Source organism: Oncorhynchus nerka, linkage group LG27 (assembly GCF_034236695.1).
Source record: "Oncorhynchus nerka isolate Pitt River linkage group LG27, Oner_Uvic_2.0, whole genome shotgun sequence".
NCBI classification, from domain to species: domain Eukaryota; kingdom Metazoa; phylum Chordata; class Actinopteri; order Salmoniformes; family Salmonidae; genus Oncorhynchus; species Oncorhynchus nerka.
In genome coordinates this window covers 100372461-100392266 of record NC_088422.1, presented here as the reverse complement: position 1 = coordinate 100392266, position 19806 = coordinate 100372461, and the positions used below count along the sequence as shown (strand labels likewise).

General features: G+C 46.2%; 1 protein-coding gene and 1 pseudogene across 2 annotated transcripts in view; one reads left to right on the top strand and one right to left on the bottom strand.

The window, feature by feature from the left end:
- The window catches only part of drd4b (dopamine receptor D4b), a 26839-nt gene extending 8012 nt beyond the window's left edge, over positions 1–18827 (bottom strand). Inside the window, exons 1-3 of one of the 2 annotated variants that reach the window (XM_065012469.1) lie at positions 17917–18827; positions 15571–15683; positions 10670–11276 (exon numbers count right to left, since the gene is read on the bottom strand). In XM_065012469.1, coding sequence (XP_064868541.1) covers positions 10670–11276; positions 15571–15683; positions 17917–18177 — 981 coding nt within the window. In that variant the 5' untranslated portion in view covers positions 18178–18827. Of the gene's footprint in view, positions 1–10665; positions 11277–15570; positions 15684–17916 lie in introns of both variants that reach the window. The other variant, XM_065012468.1, reaches the window with a different exon arrangement.
- LOC135565428 (junctophilin-3-like) overlaps positions 1–19806 on the top strand; it is a 225378-nt pseudogene that overhangs the window by 123115 nt on the left and 82457 nt on the right.

Below are 19806 nucleotides of genomic sequence, written 5' to 3'. Positions count from 1 at the left end.
GTCTGTCTAGTAGGAGAGGATCTGATGTCTGTCACTACCTTCAGTGACATCTTAATATCTACCCTCAATGTAAAGACCAACCTGCCTGCCTGTCTGTCGGTCTGTCTAGTAGGAGAGGATCTGATGTCTGTCACTACCCTCAGTGACATCTTAATATCTACCCTCAATGTAAAGACCAACCTGCCTGCCTGTCTGTCGGTCTGTCTAGTAGGAGAGGATCTGATGTCTGTCACTACCCTCAGTGACATCTTAATATCTACCCTCAATGTAAAGAACAAGACCAACGCCGGCCGTGCACAGCCTCGTCTCTGACCACAGAACAGACACATTTTCCTGTTCATTTCCCAACTGTTTGACACCCAGCCGGGGATCTACTGAGTGGAGACGGCCGCCATTGGTGTTGGTCTGTGTTGTCTTAAACAGGAACCACCCTCACTGACTGCCTGGTGTTATGAGGGACAGCCTGTCGTGTCCCCAGCAGAGGGCTCTGCATGGTAAACAGGAACCACCCTCACTGACTGCCTGGTGTTATGAGGGACAGCCTGTCGTGTCCCCAGCAGAGGGCTCTGCATGGTAAACAGGAACCACCCTCACTGACTGCCTGGTGTTATGAGGGACAGCCTGTCGTGTCCCCAGCAGAGGGCTCTGCATGGTAAACAGGAACCACCCTCACTGACTGCCTGGTGTTATGAGGGACAGCCTGTCGTGTCCCCAGCAGAGGGCTCTGCATGGTAAACAGGAACCACCCTCACTGACTGCCTGGTGTTATGAGGGACAGCCTGTCGTGTCCCCAGCAGAGGGCCCTGCATGGTAAACTGTGTTTCCTGCTAATACTAATTGATGTGACGCTCTGAGTGTTACCTGATACCAACTGCCTCCTGTCCTGGGACACGATCAAATTTAAGGATCAACTTCAATTCAAAGTCAGCTGGAAAAAAACCCTGATCTGTTGAACAGCAGCGACTCTTTTTTTTTCTTCTTACTTTAAACTCTGTTTCTTTATTAGAAACGCAGATGGGCTTTTCACACTGCTGAAGCAAACCAAGCTTGTACAGAGCTGACCTGATTACGCAGATCACAATCATAGTTTCTGGAACTTTTGCTGACAATATCCACATTATGTTTGGATTGGGCATGGTACTGTGAAATGACTATCTGTGTAATGAGTCACCACCCACATGGTCTCCCACATAGATTACCAAAGACAGAGAGGAACATCCGTCAGTCTGGCTGAAGACTAATGAAGACATTTAACTCTCCTCAACACTTCCATCTGTTTCTGCTCATTAGTTGAAGCCGTGAACGAATCAGTAGGCACCTCTGTACTTAAACCTGTGGTCATGTGTGTCGTGGGGTTATAAGACGATCCAAAGTGGTACATCATGTCTGGATTGAAGGCTTTAAACTAAACTTAGTCAGGTAGAGAACGGTGGCCTAAAGTCACACTTATAAAAGGTCTACAGACCTTCTGTCAGACCTAGCATCTGATGTCTAAAGACCTTCTGTCAATCCTAGCATCTGATGACTACAGACCTTCTGTCAGACCTAGTGTCTGATGACTACAGACCTTCTGTCAGACCTAGCATCTGATGACTACAGACCTTCTGTCAATCCTAGCATCTGATGACTACAGACCTTCTGTCAGACCTAGCATCTGATGACTACAGACCTGTCTACAGACCTTCTGTCAGACCTAGCATCTGATGACTACAGACCTTCTGTCAGACCTAGCATCTGATGTCTACAGACCTGTCAAACAGACCTTCTGTCAGACCTAGCATCTGATGACTACAGACCTTCTGTCAGACCTAGCATCTGATGACTACAGACCTTCTGTCAGACCTAGCATCTGATGACTACAGACCTTCTGTCAGACCTAGAATCTGATGACTACAGACCTTCTGTCAGACCTAGCATCTGATGACTATAGACCTTCTGTCCAACAGACCTTCTGTCAGACCTAGCATCTGATGACTACAGACCTTCTGTCAGACCTAGCATCTGATGTCTACAGACCTGTCTAACATACCTTCTGTCAGACCTAGCATCTGATGTCTACAGACCTTCTGTCAGACCTAGTGTCTGATGACTACAGACCTGTCTACAAACCTGTCAGACCTAGCATCTGATGACTACAGACCTTCTGTCAGACCTAGCATCTGATGACTACAGACCTTCTGTCAGACCTAGCATCTGATGTCTACAGACCTGTCTAACATACATTCTGTCAGACCTAGTGTCTGATGACTACAGACCTTCTGTCAGACCAAGCATCTGGTGACTACAGACCTGTCTACAGACCTTCTGTCAGACCTAGCATCTGATGACTACAGACCTTCTGTCAGACCTAGCATCTGATGACTACATACCTTCTGTCAGACCTAGCATCTGATGACTACAGACCTTCTGTCAGACCTAGCATCTGATGACTACAGCCTTCTGTCCTGGGACAACAGACCTTCTGTCAGACGTAGCATCTGATGACTACAGACCTTCTATTAGACCTAGCATCTGATGACTACAGACCTTCTGTCAGACCTAGCATCTGATGACTACAGACCTTCTGTCAGACCTAGCATCTGATGACTACAGGCCTTCTGTCAGACCTAGCATCTAATGACTGCAGACCTTCTGTCTAACAGACCTTCTGTCAGACGTAGCATCTGATGACTACAGACCTTCTATTACCTGACCTAGCATCTGATGACTACAGACCTTCTGTCAGACCTAGCATCTGATGACTACAGACCTTCTGTCAGACCTAGCATCTGATGACTACAGACCTTCTGTCAGACCTAGCATCTGATGACTACAGACCTTCTGTCAGACCTAGCATCTGATGACTACAGACCTTCTGTCAGACCTAGCATCTGATGACTACAGACCTTCTGTCAGACCTAGCATCTGATGACTACAGACCTTCTGTCAGACCTAGCATCTGATGACTACAGACCTTCTGTCAGACCTAGCATCTGATGACTGCAGACCTTCTATCAGACCTAGCATCTGATGACTACAGACCTTCTGTCAGACCTAGCATCTGATGACTACAGACCTTCTGTCAGACCTAGCATCTGATGACTACAGACCTTCTGTCTAACAGACCTTCTGTCTAACAGACCTTCTGTCAGATGTAGCATCTGATGACTACAGACCTTCTATTAGACCTAGCATCTGATGACTACAGACCTTCTGTCAGACCTAGCATCTGATGACTACAGACCTTCTGTCAGACCTAGCATCTGATGACTACAGACCTTCTGTCAGACCTAGCATCTGATGACTACAGACCTTCTGTCAGACCTAGCATCTGATGACTACAGACCTTCTGTCAGACCTAGCATCTGATGACTACAGACCTTCTGTCAGACCTAGCATCTGATGACTACAGACCTTCTGTCAGACCTAGCATCTGATGACTACAATACCTTCTGTCAGACCTAGCATCTGATGACTACAGACCTTATTCAGACCTAGCATCTATGACTACAGACCTTCTGTCTAACAGACCTTCTGTCAGACCTAGCATCTGATGACTACAGACCTTCTGTCAGACCTAGCATCTGATGACTACAGACCTTCTGTCAGACCTAGCATCTGATGACTACAGAGACCTTCTGTCAGACCTAGCATCTGATGACTACAGACCTTCTGTCAGACCTAGCATCTGATGACTACAGACCTGTCTACAGACCTGTCAGACCTAGCATCTGATGACTACAGACCTTCTGTCAGACCTAGCATCTGATGTCTACAGACCTTCTGTCAGACGTAGCATCTGATGACTACAGACCTTCTATTAGACTAGCATCTGATGACTACAGACCTTCTGTCAGACCTAGCATCTGATGACTACAGACCTTCTGTCAGACCTAGCATCTGATGACTACAGACCTTCTGTCAGACCTAGCATCTGATGACTACAGACCTTCTGTCAGACCTAGCATCTGATGACTACAGACCTTCTGTCTAGACATACCTTCTGATGACTACAGACCTTCTGTCAGACCTAGCATCTGATGACTACAGACCTTCTGTCAGACCTAGCATCTGATGACTACAGACCTTCTATTAGACCTAGCATCTGATGACTACAGACCTTCTGTCAGACCTAGCATCTGATGACTACAGACCTTCTGTCAGACCTAGCATCTGATGACTACAGACCTTCTGTCAGACCTAGCATCTGATGACTACAGACCTTCTGTCAGACCTAGCATCTGATCTACAGACCTTCTGTCTGAACAGACCTTCCTAGCATCTGATGACTACAGACCTTCTTCAGACCTAGCATCTGATGACTACAGACCTTCTGTCAGACCTAGCATCTGATGACTTCTGTCAGACGTAGCATCTGTCTAACAGACCTTCTGTCAGACCTAGCATCTGATGACTACAGACCTTCTGTCAGACCTAGCATCTGATGACTACAGACCTTCTGTCAGACCTAGCATCTGATGACTACAGACCTTCTGTCTAGCATCTGATGACTACAGACCTTCTGTCTAACAGACCTTCTGTCAGACCTAGCATCTGATGACTACAGACCTTCTATTAGACCTAGCATCTGATGACTACAGACCTTCTGTCAGACCTAGCATCTGATGACTACAGACCTTCTGTCAGACCTAGCATCTGATGACTACAGACCTTCTGTCAGACCTAGCATCTGATGACTACAGACCTTCTGTCAGACCTAGCATCTGATGACTACAGACCTTCTGTCAGACCTAGCATCTGATGACTACAGACCTTCTGTCAGACCTAGCATCTGATGACTACAGCCTTCTGTCAGACCTAGCATCTGATGACTACAGATGTCTAACAGACCTTCTGTCTAACAGACCTTCTGTCAGACCTAGCATCTGATGACTACAGACCTTCTATTAGACCTAGCATCTGACTGACTAACAGACCTTCTGTTAGCATCTGATGACTAGACCTTCTCAGACCTAGCATCTGATGACTACAGACCTTCTGTCAGACCTAGCATCTGATGACTACAGACCTTCTGTCAGACCTAGCATCTGATGACTACAGACCTTCTGTCAGACACAGCATCTGATGACTACAGACGTTCTGTCAGACCTAGCATCTGATGACTACAGGCCTTCTGTCAGACCTAGCATCTGATGACTACAGACCTTCTGTCTAACAGACCTTCTGTCAGACGTAGCATCTGATGACTACAGACCTTCTATTAGACCTAGCATCTGATGACTACAGACCTTCTGTCAGAGCATCCTTCTGATCTGACTACAGACCTTCTGTCAGACCTAGCATCTGATGACTACAGACCTTCTGTCTAACAGACCTAACAGACCTTCTGTCAGACGTAGCATCTGACTCAGACCTTCTATTAGACCTAGCATCTGATGACTACAGACCTTCTATTAGACCTAGCATCTGATGACTACAGACCTTCTGTCAGACCTAGCATCTGATGACTCAGACCTAGCACAGACCTAGCATCTGATGACTACAGACCTTCTGTCAGACCTAGCATCTGATGACTACAGACCTTCTGTCAGACCTAGCATCTGATGACTACAGACCTTCTGTCTAGCACAGACCTTCTGTCAGACCTAGCATCTGATGACTACAGATTAGCACTGACAGACCTTCTATTAGACCTAGCATCTGATGACTACAGACCTTCTGTCAGACCTAGCATCTGATGACTACAGACCTTCTGTCAGACCTTCTGTCAGACTTCTCAGACCTAGCATCTGATGACTACAGACCTTCTGTCAGACCTAGCATCTGATGTCTCAGACCAGCATCTGATGACTACAGACCTTCTGTCAGACCTAGCATCTGATGACTACAGACCTTCTGTCAGACCTAGCATCTGATGACTACAGACCTTCTGTCAGACCTAGCATCTGATGACTACAGACCTTCTGTCAGACCTAGCATCTGATGACTACAGACCTTCTGTCAGACCTTCTGTCCTAGCATCTGATGACTACAGACCTTCAGACCTAGCATCTGATGACTACAGACAGACCTTCTGATGACTACAGAGTCATACCTTCTGTCAGACCTAGCATCTAGCATCTGATGACTACAGACCTTCTATTAGACCTAGCATCTGATGACTACAGACCTTCTGTTAGCATCTGACAGACCTGTCTAACAGACCTTCTGTCAGACGTAGCATCTGATGACTACAGACATCTGATGACTACAGACCTTCTGTCAGACCTAGCATCTGTCTAACAGATGACTACAGACCTTCTGTCAGACCTAGCATCTGATGACTACAGACCTTCTGTCAGACCTAGCATCTGATGACTACAGACCTTCTGTCTAACAGACCTTCTGTCAGACGTAGCATCTGATGACTACAGACCTTCTATTAGACCTATGACTACAGATCAGACCTAGATGACTACAGACCTTCTGTCAGACCTAGCATCTGATGACTACAGACCTTCTGTCTCAGACCTTCCTAGCATCTGATGACTACAGACCTTCTATTAGACCTTCTGACTACAGACCTTCTGTCAGACCTAGCATCTGATGACTACAGACCTTCTGTCAGACCTAGCATCTGATGACTACAGACCTTCTGTCAGACCTAGCATCTGATGACTACAGACCTTCTGTCAGACCTAGCATCTGATGACTACAGACCTTCTGTCAGACCTAGCATCTGATGACTACAGCTATTCTGTCAGACCTAGCATCTGATGACTACAGACCTTCTGTCAGACCTAGCATCTGATGACTACAGACCTTGTCTAACAGACCTTTTGTCTAACATACCTTCTGTCAGACGTAGCATCTGATGACTACAGACTTCTATTAGACCTAGCATCTGATGACTACAGACCTTCTGTCAGACCTAGCATCTGATGACTACATACCTTCTGTCAGACCTAGCATCTGATGACTACAGACCTTCTGTCAGACCTAGCATCTGATGACTACAGACCTTCTGTCAGACCTAGCATCTGATGACTACAGACCTTCTGTCAGACCTAGCATCTGATGACTACAGACCTTCTGTTAGACCTAGCTGTGTATCTGCTGTCAACACTGTAGCTTTTTCCTAACAAGCCGTGTATCTGCTGTCAACACTGTAGCTTTTTCCTAACAAGCTGTATATACCTGCTGTCAACACTGTAGCTTTTTCCTAACAAGCTGTATATCTGCTGTCAACACTGTAGCATTCTGTATTTTCCTAACAAGCTGTGTATCTGCTGTCAACACTGTGGCTTTTTCCTAACAAGCTGTGAATCTGCTGTCAACACTGTAGCTTTTTCCTAACAAGCTGTGTATCTGCTGTCAACACTGTAGCTTTTTCCTAACAAGCTGTGTATCTGCTGTCAACATTGTAGCTTTTTCCTAACAAGCTCTGTATCTGCTGTTCACAATGCAGAATTTTCCTACCAAGCTGTGTATCTGCTGTCAACACTGTAGCTTTTTCCTAACAAGCTGTGTATCTGCTGTCAACAATGCAGCATTCTGTATTTTCCTAACAAGCTGTGTATCTGCTGTCAACAATGCAGAATTCTCCTACCAAGCTGTGTATCTGCTGTCAACACTGTAGCTTTTTCCTAGCAAGCTGTGTATCTGCTGTCAACACTGTAGCATTCTGTATTTTCCTAACAAGCTGTGTATCTGCTGTCAACAAGCTTTTTCCTAACAAGCATTCAACATTGTAGCTTTTTCCTAACAAGCTGTGTATCTGCTGTCCACAATGCAGAATTCTCCTACCAAGCTGTGTATCTGCTGTCAACACTGTAGCTTTTTCCTAACAAGCTGTGTATCTGCTGTCAACACTGTAGCATTTGTATTTTCCTAACAAGCTGTGTATCTGCTGTCAACACTGTAGCATTCTGTATTTTCCTAACAAGCTGTGTATCTGCTGTCAACACTGTAGCTTTTTCCTAACAAGCTGTGTATCTGCTGTCAACATTGTAGCTTTTTCCTAACAAGCTGTGTATCTGCTGTCAACATTGTAGCTTTTTCCTAACAAGCTGTGTATCTGCTGTCCACAATGCAGAATTCTCCTACCAAGCTGTGTATCTGCTGTCAACACTGTAGCTTTTTCCTAACAAGCTGTGTATCTGCTGTCAACACTGTAGCATTTGTATTTTCCTAACAAGCTGTGTATCTGCTGTCAACACTGTAGCTTTTTCCTAACAAGCTGTGTATCTGCTGTCAACATTGTAGCTTTTTCCTAACAAGCTGTGTATCTGCTGTCCACAATGCAGAATTCTCCTACCAAGCTGTGTATCTGCTGTCAACATTGTAGCTTTTTCCTAACAAGCTGTGTATCTGCTGTCCACAATGCAGAATTCTCCTAACAAGCTGTGTATCTGCTGTCAACACTGTAGCATTCTGTATTTTCCTAACAAGCTGTGTATCTGCTGTCAACACTGTAGCATTCATTGTACATTAGAAAGGTTGTTTCTCCCATGAATCATTTAAAAATAAAAGTAGCTCATGGCAGTAGGCACACCACACTTAGAGTTCTACCTAAAAAAAATGATATTTGGTTGTCCTTTTCGAAGCAGAACCCTTTGGGTTCCATGTAGAACCCCTTTTCACAGAGGGTTCTACCCGGAACCCAAAAAGTTCTTCAAAAGAGTTCTCCTATTAGGACAGCCAAATAACCTCTTTTTGAAAGCCTTTTTAAAAGTGTGAAGCAGTTCATTGTGACAGATCAGGAAGCCATGAGAGCACCGCAGGACACAGCACCTTTTTTATAGAAGGGTTTTGTTTTTCTCTCACCGATGAAGAATGTGCCACCAGCATCCACCACTCAAACATAGTGCATGTTTCATAAAAAATGCACCTCATCAGCCTGACACTGAGAAAATGACTCAACCACCTCAAATTATTCATGAATGATGACGCTGTGGCCAAAAGTGAATATGTTCAGAAATGAGAGATAGAGAATTCCCCCGAGGTATATCACTGCATCATTTCCATTTAGACCGTTACGCCCCCTTAATCAATGTCCAGGTCACTGTGACTCCAGAGAAACACACTACTCTCCCAGTGGACCAAACTGGATGACATCCTTTTCATCACTTCATCTCATGATTTAACGTTTCTATCCATTTCCAGGTTCTGGTTTGATGAACATTGTCAGCCATTAAGCAGGTCAGTGAATCAGAAGCTGGAAACACAATACTTTCATCCTTTTATAAATGTAGCCTGTCATTATAACTGGAGAACCGGTTCCCAGTACTATCTGATAGTGACTGTCTAGTCTAGCTTTTAGGGCTCCCAACGTGTGTGTTTTAATTATATATTTCATTTTTTTTAAGCCTTTGGAGAAAGCAATGTGTGCTTTGAGGCCAGCCATAAGGGGTTTATACAGTATGTACACAAAACATGCATTTGACCCAGGTCTGATCACGACCAGTCAGAACCTACCATATGAGCCCTCAGTAGAACCTACCCTATGAGCCCTCAGTAGAACCTACCCTATGAGCCCTCAGTAGAACCTATCCTATGAGCCCTCAGTAGAACCTACCCTATGAGCCCTCAGTAGAACCTACCCTATGAGCCCTCAGTAGAACCTACCCTATGAGCCCTCAGTAGAACCTACCCTATGAGCCCTCAGTAGAACCTACCCTATGAGCCCTCAGTAGAACCTATCCTATGAGCCCTCAGTAGAACCTATGAGCCCTATGAGCCCTCAGTACCCTATGAGAACCTACCCTATGAGCCCTCAGTAGAACCTACCCTATGAGCCCTCAGTAGAACCTACCCTATGAGCCCTCAGTAGAACCTACCCTATGAGCCCTCAGTAGAACCTACCCTATGAGCCCTCAGTAGAACCTACCCTATGAGCCCTCAGTAGAACCTACCCTATGAGCCCTCAGTAGAACCTACCCTATGAGCCCTCAGTAGAACCTACCCTATGAGCCCTCAGTAGAACCTACCCTATGAGCCCTCAGTAGAACCTACCCTATGAGCCCTCAGTAGAACCTACCCTATGAGCCCTCAGTAGAACCTACCCTATGAGCCCTCAGTAGAACCTACCCTATGAGCCCTCAGTAGAACCTACCCTATGAGCCCTCAGTAGAACCTACCCTATGAGCCTCAGTAGAACCTACCCTATGAGCCCTCAGAGAACCTACCCTATGTGCCCTCAGTAGAACCTACCCTATGAGCCCTCAGTAGAACCTACCCTATGAGCCCTCAGTAGAACCTACCCTATGAGCCCTCAGTAGAACCTACCCTATGTGCCCTCAGTAGAACCTACCCTATGAGCCCTCAGTAGAACCTACCCTATGAGCCCTCAGTAGAACCTACCCTATGAGCCCTCAGTAGAACCTACCCTATGAGCCCTCAGTAGAACCTACCCTATGAGCCCTCAGTAGAACCTACCATATGAGCCCTCAGTAGAACCTACCCTATGAGCCCTCAGTAGAACCTACCCTATGAGCCCTCAGTAGAACCTACCCTATGAGCCCTCAGTAGAAAAGAGAAAGGGTAGGAAACAGAGATGGCAACTTCAGTCAGTCACAAACACTTGAAACTTGATTCTGGACTCATAGGACTCTGACTCGGAAGTTTGAAGGAAACCTTTGTACGTTTTTGACAGGTTTGAGGGGAACTTAATCAAGTCAGGGGAGCCTTTTGTGAGTTTTTTGACAACTTTTTGACAAGTCTGTAACTTTAATCTGTGGCACTTACCCACCACAACAGGAAGAACCCTCATGGCCTTCCTCTCCCTGCCGTTGATCTTGGCTCGCTTCCTCTTCTGCGGCGGCTTCTGCTGGTAGGAGATAGACGGCACGGAGCTGATCCTCTCCCTGTACGCCGAGGGGAACGGGGGGCAGTCCGGCTGCAGATAGTCATCGGTATCCTCCAGCCCCAGCCGGGCCTGAGCCAGGTCCCTCTCGATGATCCTGGGCAGGGGCATGGGCAGTGGCCCGGGGATGGTCCCTGAGGTCGGCATGGCGGCGGCGGCGGCTGCATGCTGAAGCTTCCTGCACGCCTGGATGCTGTTCCTCAGCTTGGCCTTGCGCGCCTCCTCCCACCTCTTCAGGCCCCGGAACATGCCGAAGTAGAGGAGGAGCATGATGGGACAGGGGATGAAGAAGGAGCAGACAGAGGAGTAAACCACGTAGTTGTCATCTTCCAGTTTACACTCGGCGGGGTCCCGGTGTGGGATGTTGTTGATACCCAACATGACTGGGGAAGCCACGGCCAGGGCTATGAGCCAGGTGCCTGACAGCAGGATGATCTGACGCTGGTCAACGTGCTTCCTGTTGTAGTTCAGAGGGATTGACACAGCAATGAACCTGGGGGAGAGAGAGAATTACATTTACATGGAATGAACTACAGGACAAAATACAAACCCTCCAACCCAAAAAGGCCTGTGGTGTTGATGGTTTCCTAAATGAAATGATGAAATATACAGACCACAAACTATATTATTAAACTCTTTAACATCATCCTCAGCTCTGGTATCTCCCCCAATATTTGGAACCAAGGACTGATCACCCCAATCCACAAAAGTGGAGAAAAGTGGAAAATCCTCTGCATTATCATTAACACCAGATGTGTACATTTCCTCAGCAAAAATAATGTTCTGAGCAAACGTCAAATGGGCTTTAAATTTTTTTTTTTAAATTACCGTACGACAGACCACGTATTCACCCTGCACACCCTAATTGACAAACAAACATGTAAAGTTTTCTCGTACTTTGTTGATTTCAAAAAAGCTTGACTCAATTTGGCATGAGGGTTGTACAAATGAATGGAAAGTGGTGTTGGGGGAGAAACATCCGACATTATAAAATCCATGTATTTGTGTACACAAACAAGTGCGTAGTTAAAATGGGCAAAAAACTACCATTTCTTTCCACAGGGCCGTGGGGTGAGACAGGGATGCAGCTTAAGCCCCACCCTCTTCAACATATATATCAACACATTGGCGAGGGCAACAGTCTGCAGCACCCGGCCTCAACCTACTAGAATCTGAAGTCAAATGTCTACTGTTTCCTGATGATCCTGGTGCTTCTGTCCCCAACCAAGGAGGGCCTACAACAGCACCTAGATCTGTCCCCAACCAATGAGGGTCTACAACAGCACCTAGATCTGTCCCCAACCAAGGAGGGCCTACAACAGCACCTAGATCTGTCCCCAACCAAGGAGGGTCTACAACAGCACCTAGATCTGTCCCCAACCAAGGAGAGCCTACAACAGCACCTAGATCTGTCCCCAACCAAGGAGGGCCTACAACAGCACCTAGATCTGTCCCCAACCAAGGAGGGCCTACAACAGCACCTAGATCTGTCCCCAACCAAGGAGGGTCTACAGCAGCACCTAGATCTGTCCCCAACCAAGGAGGGCCTACAACAGCACCTAGATCTGTCCCCAACCAAGGAGGGCCTACAACAGCACCTAGATCTGTCCCCAACCAAGGAGGGCCTACAACAGCACCTAGATCTGTCCCCAACCAAGGAGGGCCTACAACAGCACCTAGATCTGTCCCCAACCAAGGAGGGCCTACAACAGCACCTAGATCTGTCCCCAACCAAGGAGGGCCTACAACAGCACCTAGATCTGTCCCCAACCAAGGAGGGCCTACAACAGCACCTAGATCTGTCCCCAACCAAGGAGGGTCTACAACAGCACCTAGATCTGTCCCCAACTAAGGAGGGCCTACAACAGCACCTAGATCTGTCCCCAACCAAGGAGGGTCTACAACAGCACCTAGATCTGTCCCCAACCAAGGAGGGCCTACAACAGCACCTAGATCTGTCCCCAACCAAGGAGGGCCTACAACAGCACCTAGATCTGTCCCCAACCAAGGAGGGCCTAGAACCAGGGCCTGGTTCTGCTCACACTGCCCTACCCTGTGCTCTGACCTCTTTCTCCCCTCTCTCTCCAGATGAAATCTCGCGTCTTGTGACGGCCGGCCGCCCAACAACCTGCCCGCTTGACCCTATCCCCTCCTCTCTTCTCCAGACCATTTCCGGAGACCTTCTCCCTTACCTCACCTCGCTCATCAACTCATCCATGTAAACATGTAAACATATGTTTCCCATGCCAATAAAACCTCTTAAATTGAAATTGAATTAGAGAGAGAGAGAGAGAGAGAGAGAGAGAGAGAGAGAGAGAGAGAGAGAAAAAGAGAAGAGTGGTCTTTAGAGATCACATGGGAGAGAGAGCGGTGTTTCAGAGAGATGATCCTGAGAGAGAGAGAAAATCACAAGGTGGTCTTTAGTGATCACATGGGACCTCTAACTACAGTTCCTGCGGTGTTTCAGAGGGATGATCCTGGAGGGAGAGAGACTGTTTAGTGATCACGACACAAGGGACCCATTTCCCACGACACAGGGGACCCATTTCCCACGACATAGGGGACCCATTTCAGAACCAGGAACAGGGGTCAACACACAGGGGAACCATTTAGAAGTAGAGACTCAGGAGGTAGAGGGGTCAACACCATTAGAAGTAGAGAGACTCAGGAGGTAGAGGGGTCAACACCATTAGAAGTAGAGACTCAGGAGGTAGAGGGGTCAACACCATTAGAAGTAGAGAGACTCAGGAGGTAGAGGGGTCAACACCATTAGAAGTAGAGAGACTCAGGAGGTAGAGGGGTCAACACCATTAGAAGTAGAGAGACTCAGGAGGTAGAGGGGTCAACACCATTAGAAGTAGAGACTCAGGAGGTAGAGGGGTCAACACCATTAGAAGTAGAGACTCAGGAGGTAGAGGGGTCAACACCATTAGAAGTAGAGACTCAGGAGGTAGAGGGGTCAACACCATTAGAAGTAGAGACTCAGGAGGTAGAGGGGTCAACACCATTAGAAGTGGAGAGACTCAGGAGGTAGAGGGGTCAACACCATTAGAAGTAGACAGACTCAGGAGGTAAGTGGAGAGACTCAACACCATTAGAAGTAGAGACTCAGGAGGTAGAGGGGTCAACACCATTAGAAGTGGAGAGACTCAGGAGGTAGAGGGGTCAACACCATTAGAAGTAGAGAGACTCAGGAGGTAGAGGGGTCAACACCATTAGAAGTAGAGAGACTCAGGAGGTAGAGGGGTCAACACCATTAGAAGTCAGGAGAGACTCATTAGAAGTAGGACTCAGGAGGTAGAGGGGTCAACACCATTAGAAGTAGAGACTCAGGAGGTAGAGGGGTCAACACCATTAGAAGTAGAGACTCAGGAGGTAGAGGGGTCAACACCATTAGAAGTAGAGAGACTCAGGAGGTAGAGGGGTCAACACCATTAGAAGTAGACAGACTCAGGAGGTAGAGGGGTCAACACCATTAGAAGTAGACAGACTCAGGAGGTAGAGGGGTCAACACCATTAGAAGTAGAGAGACTCAGGAGGTAGAGGGGTCAACACCATTAGAAGTAGAGACTCAGGAGGTAGAGGGGTCAACACCATTAGAAGTAGAGAGACTCGGGAGGTAGAGGGGTCAACACCATTAGAAGTAGAGAGACTCAGGAGGTAGAGGGGTCAACACCATTAGAAGTAGAGAGACTCAGGAGGTAGAGGGGTCAACACCATTAGAAGTAGAGACTCGGGAGGTAGAGGGGTCAACACCATTAGAAGTAGAGAGACTCAGGAGGTAGAGGGGTCAACACCATTAGAAGTAGAGACTCAGGAGGACTCAGGAGAGGGGTCAACACCATTAGAAGTAGAGACTCAGGAGGTAGAGGGGTCAACACCATTAGAAGTAGAGAGACTCAGGAGGTAGAGGGGTCAACACCATTAGAAGTAGAGACTCAGGAGATAGAGGGGTCAACACCATTAGAAGTAGAGAGACTCAGGAGGTAGAGGGGTCAACACCATTAGAAGTAGAGAGACTCAGGAGGTAGAGGGGTCAACACCATTAGAAGTAGAGAGACTCAGGAGGTAGAGGGGTCAACACCATTAGAAGTAGAGAGACTCAGGAGGTAGAGGGGTCAACACCATTAGAAGTGGAGAGACTCAGGAGGTAGAGGGGTCAACACCATTAGAAGTAGAGAGACTCAGGAGGTAGAGGGGTCAACACCATTAGAAGTAGAGAGACTCAGGAGGTAGAGGGGTCAACACCATTAGAAGTAGAGAGACTCAGGAGGTAGAGGGGTCAACACCATTAGAAGTAGAGAGACTCAGGAGGTAGAGGGGTCAACACCATTAGAAGTAGAGAGACTCAGTAAGGAGAAGATGAGATGTGTCTGTCTGTTAGGGAGATTCAGGCTATACGTCCTGACTAGCTATGAATGGTAATTTATACATTTTTAATGCATCAAACATCAGTTGGGGAACGTGTCTATCTGTTTCAGGAAGCAGTTCATTAGATGGACTCAACGCAGCGTTTTGAAGTATTTCTGCTTACGCTTCAGATATTGTTAGTCCTGGACACGATGTGGATAGTTGGGACTGTTGATAATTACACAGCTAGGAAGCCTGGGACAGGAAACACACAGTTCAAAGTAAAGCACCAAATAAACATCATATTTACATCCTTTAACAGAGTCGGATCCCAAAACCTCTCTGGCCTAATGAGAACCTTGTCTGAAAACCTGATGACTTAAACCGTAATGGTAGAGGGACCTGGGGTTCGGTGTGTGTGTGTGTGTCTGACTGACCTGTCGACGCTGATGGCACAGAGGTTGAAGATGGAGGCTGTGCACAGCATCACATCCATGGACATCAGACCGTCACACAGCATCATGTTCAGGGACCACACACCACCCTGGAACTGAACACAACACACAGCATCATATGTTCAGGGACCACACACCACCCTGGAACTGAACACAACACACAGCATCATGTTCAGGGACCACACACCACCCTGTCCAGGGAACTGAACACAACACACAGCATCATGTTCAGGGACCACACACCACCCTGGAACCACCCTGGAACTGAACACAACACACAGCATCATGTCCAGGGACCACACACCACCCTGGAACTGAACACAACACACAGCATCATGTTCAGGGACCACACACCACCCTGGAACTGAACACAACACACAGCATCATGTCCAGGGACCACACACCACCCTGGAACTGAACACAACACACAGCATCATGTTCAGGGACCACACACCACCCTGGAACTGAACACAACACACAGCATCATGTTCAGGGACCACACACCACCCTGGAACTGAACACAACACACAGCATCATGTTCAGGGACCACACACCACCCTGGAACACAACACACAGCATCTCAGGGAACCCACTGAACACAACACAGCATCATGTTCAGGGACCACACACCACCCTGGAACTGAACACAACACACAGCATCATGTTCAGGGACCACACACCACCCTGGAACTGAACACAACACACAGCATCATGTTCAGGGACCACACACCACCCTGGAACTGAACACAACACACAGCATCATGTTCAGGGACCACACACCACCCTGGAACTGAACACAACACACATCATCATGTCTATGAAAAACGTGTGGACATTGAAAGGGAAGACTTTCAGCCTGCCCTTCACCATCAGGTGAACAAGCCACAAACTAAAGGCTGTAATGTTAACCAATAACCAAGATGGATAACAAAATGCTAACAACATGATAATAACACTTAACACTCTGCCTGGCTGGCTCAGTAGATTACCTAGCTGGAACAACTCTCCTGTAACGAGATAATGGCATCCCAATTTAGGAAGACTTAGGCACTGGTCTCTCACAGGCATGCCTTAATTCTCTAAGTAAAGAATATTCAGTAGTCAACCAGACAGACAGACAGACAGACAGACAGACAGACAGACAGACAGACAGACAGACAGACAGACAGACAGACAGACACAGACAGACAGACAGAAGACAGACAGACAGGCACGCATGCACGCACACACACACACACACATCACAGGCATTCCTTAATTCTCTAAGTAAAGACTATTCAGTAGTCAACCACAATATAAAGAGGTAGACAGACAGGCAGACACACACAGGCATGCCTTAATTCTCTAAGTAAAGACTATTCAGTAATCAACCACGAGAGAGAGAGAGAGAGACAGACAGAGACAGACAGACAGACAGACAGACAGACAGACATGCCTTAATTCTCTAAGTAAAGACTATTCAGTAGTCAACCACAATAGAGAAAGCAGACAGACAGACAGACAGACAGACAGACAGACAGACAGACAGACAGACAGACAGACAGACACACAGGCATTCCTTAATTCTCTAAGTAAAGACTATTCAGTAGTCAACCACAATAGAGAAAGTGAGAGAGACAAACACACACACACACACACACACACACACACACACACACACACACATGCATGCATACCTGTTCTCAACAATAGACACTACCAATTAATGTTATGTAATATCTCAGTAATTGTCATTTGAACAGTTTTGAGTTAACCTCCTTGATAGATCTGATTCCACTGTTTGTCTGTTGTTGTTGATAGTTTTAATAAAACCAATTGGCCTGTAGCCTATAGCATTTCAAGATGACGCAGAAGACGTTTTGCAGTATAAAACGACTGACCTTTCCCAGTTCGATAGTAATTGAGAAATGAACAGGTGAGAGACACAGAGAGAACAAGAGTAGAGAATGGAACGGGATGTTCTTTCCCCCTCTTTAGTAATGAACTTAATGGGTTGGTCTGATGGCTCTGATTTGGATGATTAGAGGGTTAAGCCGCTATTATTTACCGATACTATAATACCGGGCAACTAACTATTAGACAGCTGATATTATGCATGATTATAATTATGGTAATTTAGAGGCGAATAAATAGTATAATATGATTCATAATCATAACCAATAGCCTAATCGTCCCCTAGTGAAATAAATTAACTTAAAATAAAAAATATATATAGCCTACCAACCGGCCAGCACATGACTAAACATCTGAAATAGGCCAAGCAGGTATTATTACTTAACTAAACAACATATCTCAGGTAGGCTAAGGGCTAAAACCTAAGCTACTTACCTCTGCGAACACGAACAGTGGCAGCACCAGCACTGCCAAGAGTAGGTCCGCAACAGCCAAACTCACAATGAAATAGTTTGTTGTAGTTTTTAAAGCTTTTTCCATGTAAACACTAAGACACACAAGCACATTTCCACCGATAATCACAATGATTAGCAATATCCCGAATATAAGAGCTGGAAAGTTGTAGTCTGGAGCCACGGCAGCTGCCACCGGCTGCGTCGTGCTGTTGAATTCGAAATCGGTGAAGTTGTCCGACATTGTCGCCCGGAGACAAATTCCCTCTGCGACGCCTTTTCCGTGCGAGAACGGCGTTACTGGAACGGGGTTTCATCTATGCATTATTCCCGGTCGTCCTGCAGCACGCGTGGTCCGGTGTCGGGTCTGTGCTAAAATCGCTAAGTTTCCTCTTCTTGAGTGAGACCCATCCAGGACTGATGTTTTTTTGTTGTTGCAGGAGATCAGCACCAGACCCGCGGAGAGTCGTAGAGACAAATGTTTTCTGAATGCGCTTTCCGATTTCCCAAGAAAATGACTCTGAAATTCAAGCAATGCAGTTAGTGTCTCCTTCAAATATGTAGAAGCACCCAGACTAATTATATCATAGTTTAAACGTTTTTCCTGGACCCCGGCGGTTTAGACCAGCCTGCGTGCTTAATAGAGGCGATGTTGTTTCAGCAGACAGACAGGTTGTGTAGGTAAGCGACCTGAACGGACAAATCAGCGACACAGTTCTATATATCCAACGGCCCAAAGCTGCTTAGATCTGACCGTTGACTTTTGCCCCTCAAGTTGCATGACACGATGAAGTAGATTCAAAACTTTAAAATAAATAAAAAGACATCTGACCTTATCCGCCTGTTCCACAAAATAAAAAGACATCTGACCTTATCCGCCTGTTCCACAAAATAAAAAGACATCTGACCTTATCCGCCTGTTCCACAAAATAAAAAGACATCTGACCTTATCCGCCTGTTCCACAAAATAAAAAGACATCTGACCTTTATCCGCCTGTTCCACAAAATAAAAAAGACATCTGACCTTATCCGCCTGTTCCACAAAATAAAAAAGACATCTGACCTTATCCGCCTGTTCCACAAAATAAAAAGACATCTGACCTTATCCGCCTGTTCCACAAAATAAAAAGACATCTGACCTTATCCGCCTGTTCCACAAAATAAAAAGACATCTGACCTTATCCGCCTGTTCCACAAAATAAAAAGACATCTGACCTTATCCGCCTGTTCCACAAAATAAAAAGACATCTGACCTTATCCGCCTGTTCCACAAAATAAAAGACATCTGACCTTATCCGCCTGTTCACAAAATAAAAAGACATCTGACCTTATCCGCCTGTTCCAAAAAATAAAAAGACATCTGACCTTATCCGCCTGTTCCACAAAATAAAAAGACATCTGACCTTATCCGCCTGTTCCACAAAATAAAAAGACATCTGACCTTATCCGCCTGTTCCACAAAATAAAAAGACATCTGACCTTATCCGCCTGTTCCAAAAAATAAAAAGACATCTGACCTTATCCGCCTGTTCCACAAAATAAAAGACATCTGACCTTATCCGCCTGTTCCACAAAATAAAAAGACATCTGACCTTATCCGCCTGTTCCACAAAATAAAAAAAGACATCTGACCTTATCCGCCTGTTCCACAAAATAAAAAGACATCTGACCTTATCCGCCTGTTCCACAAAATAAAAGACATCTGACCTTATCCGCCTGTTCCACAAAATAAAAAGACATCTGACCTTATCCGCCTGTTCCACAAAATAAAAAGACATCTGACCTTATCCGCCTGTTCCACAAAATAAAAAGACATCTGACCTTATCCGCCTGTTCCACAAAATAAAAAGACATCTGACCTTATCCGCCTGTT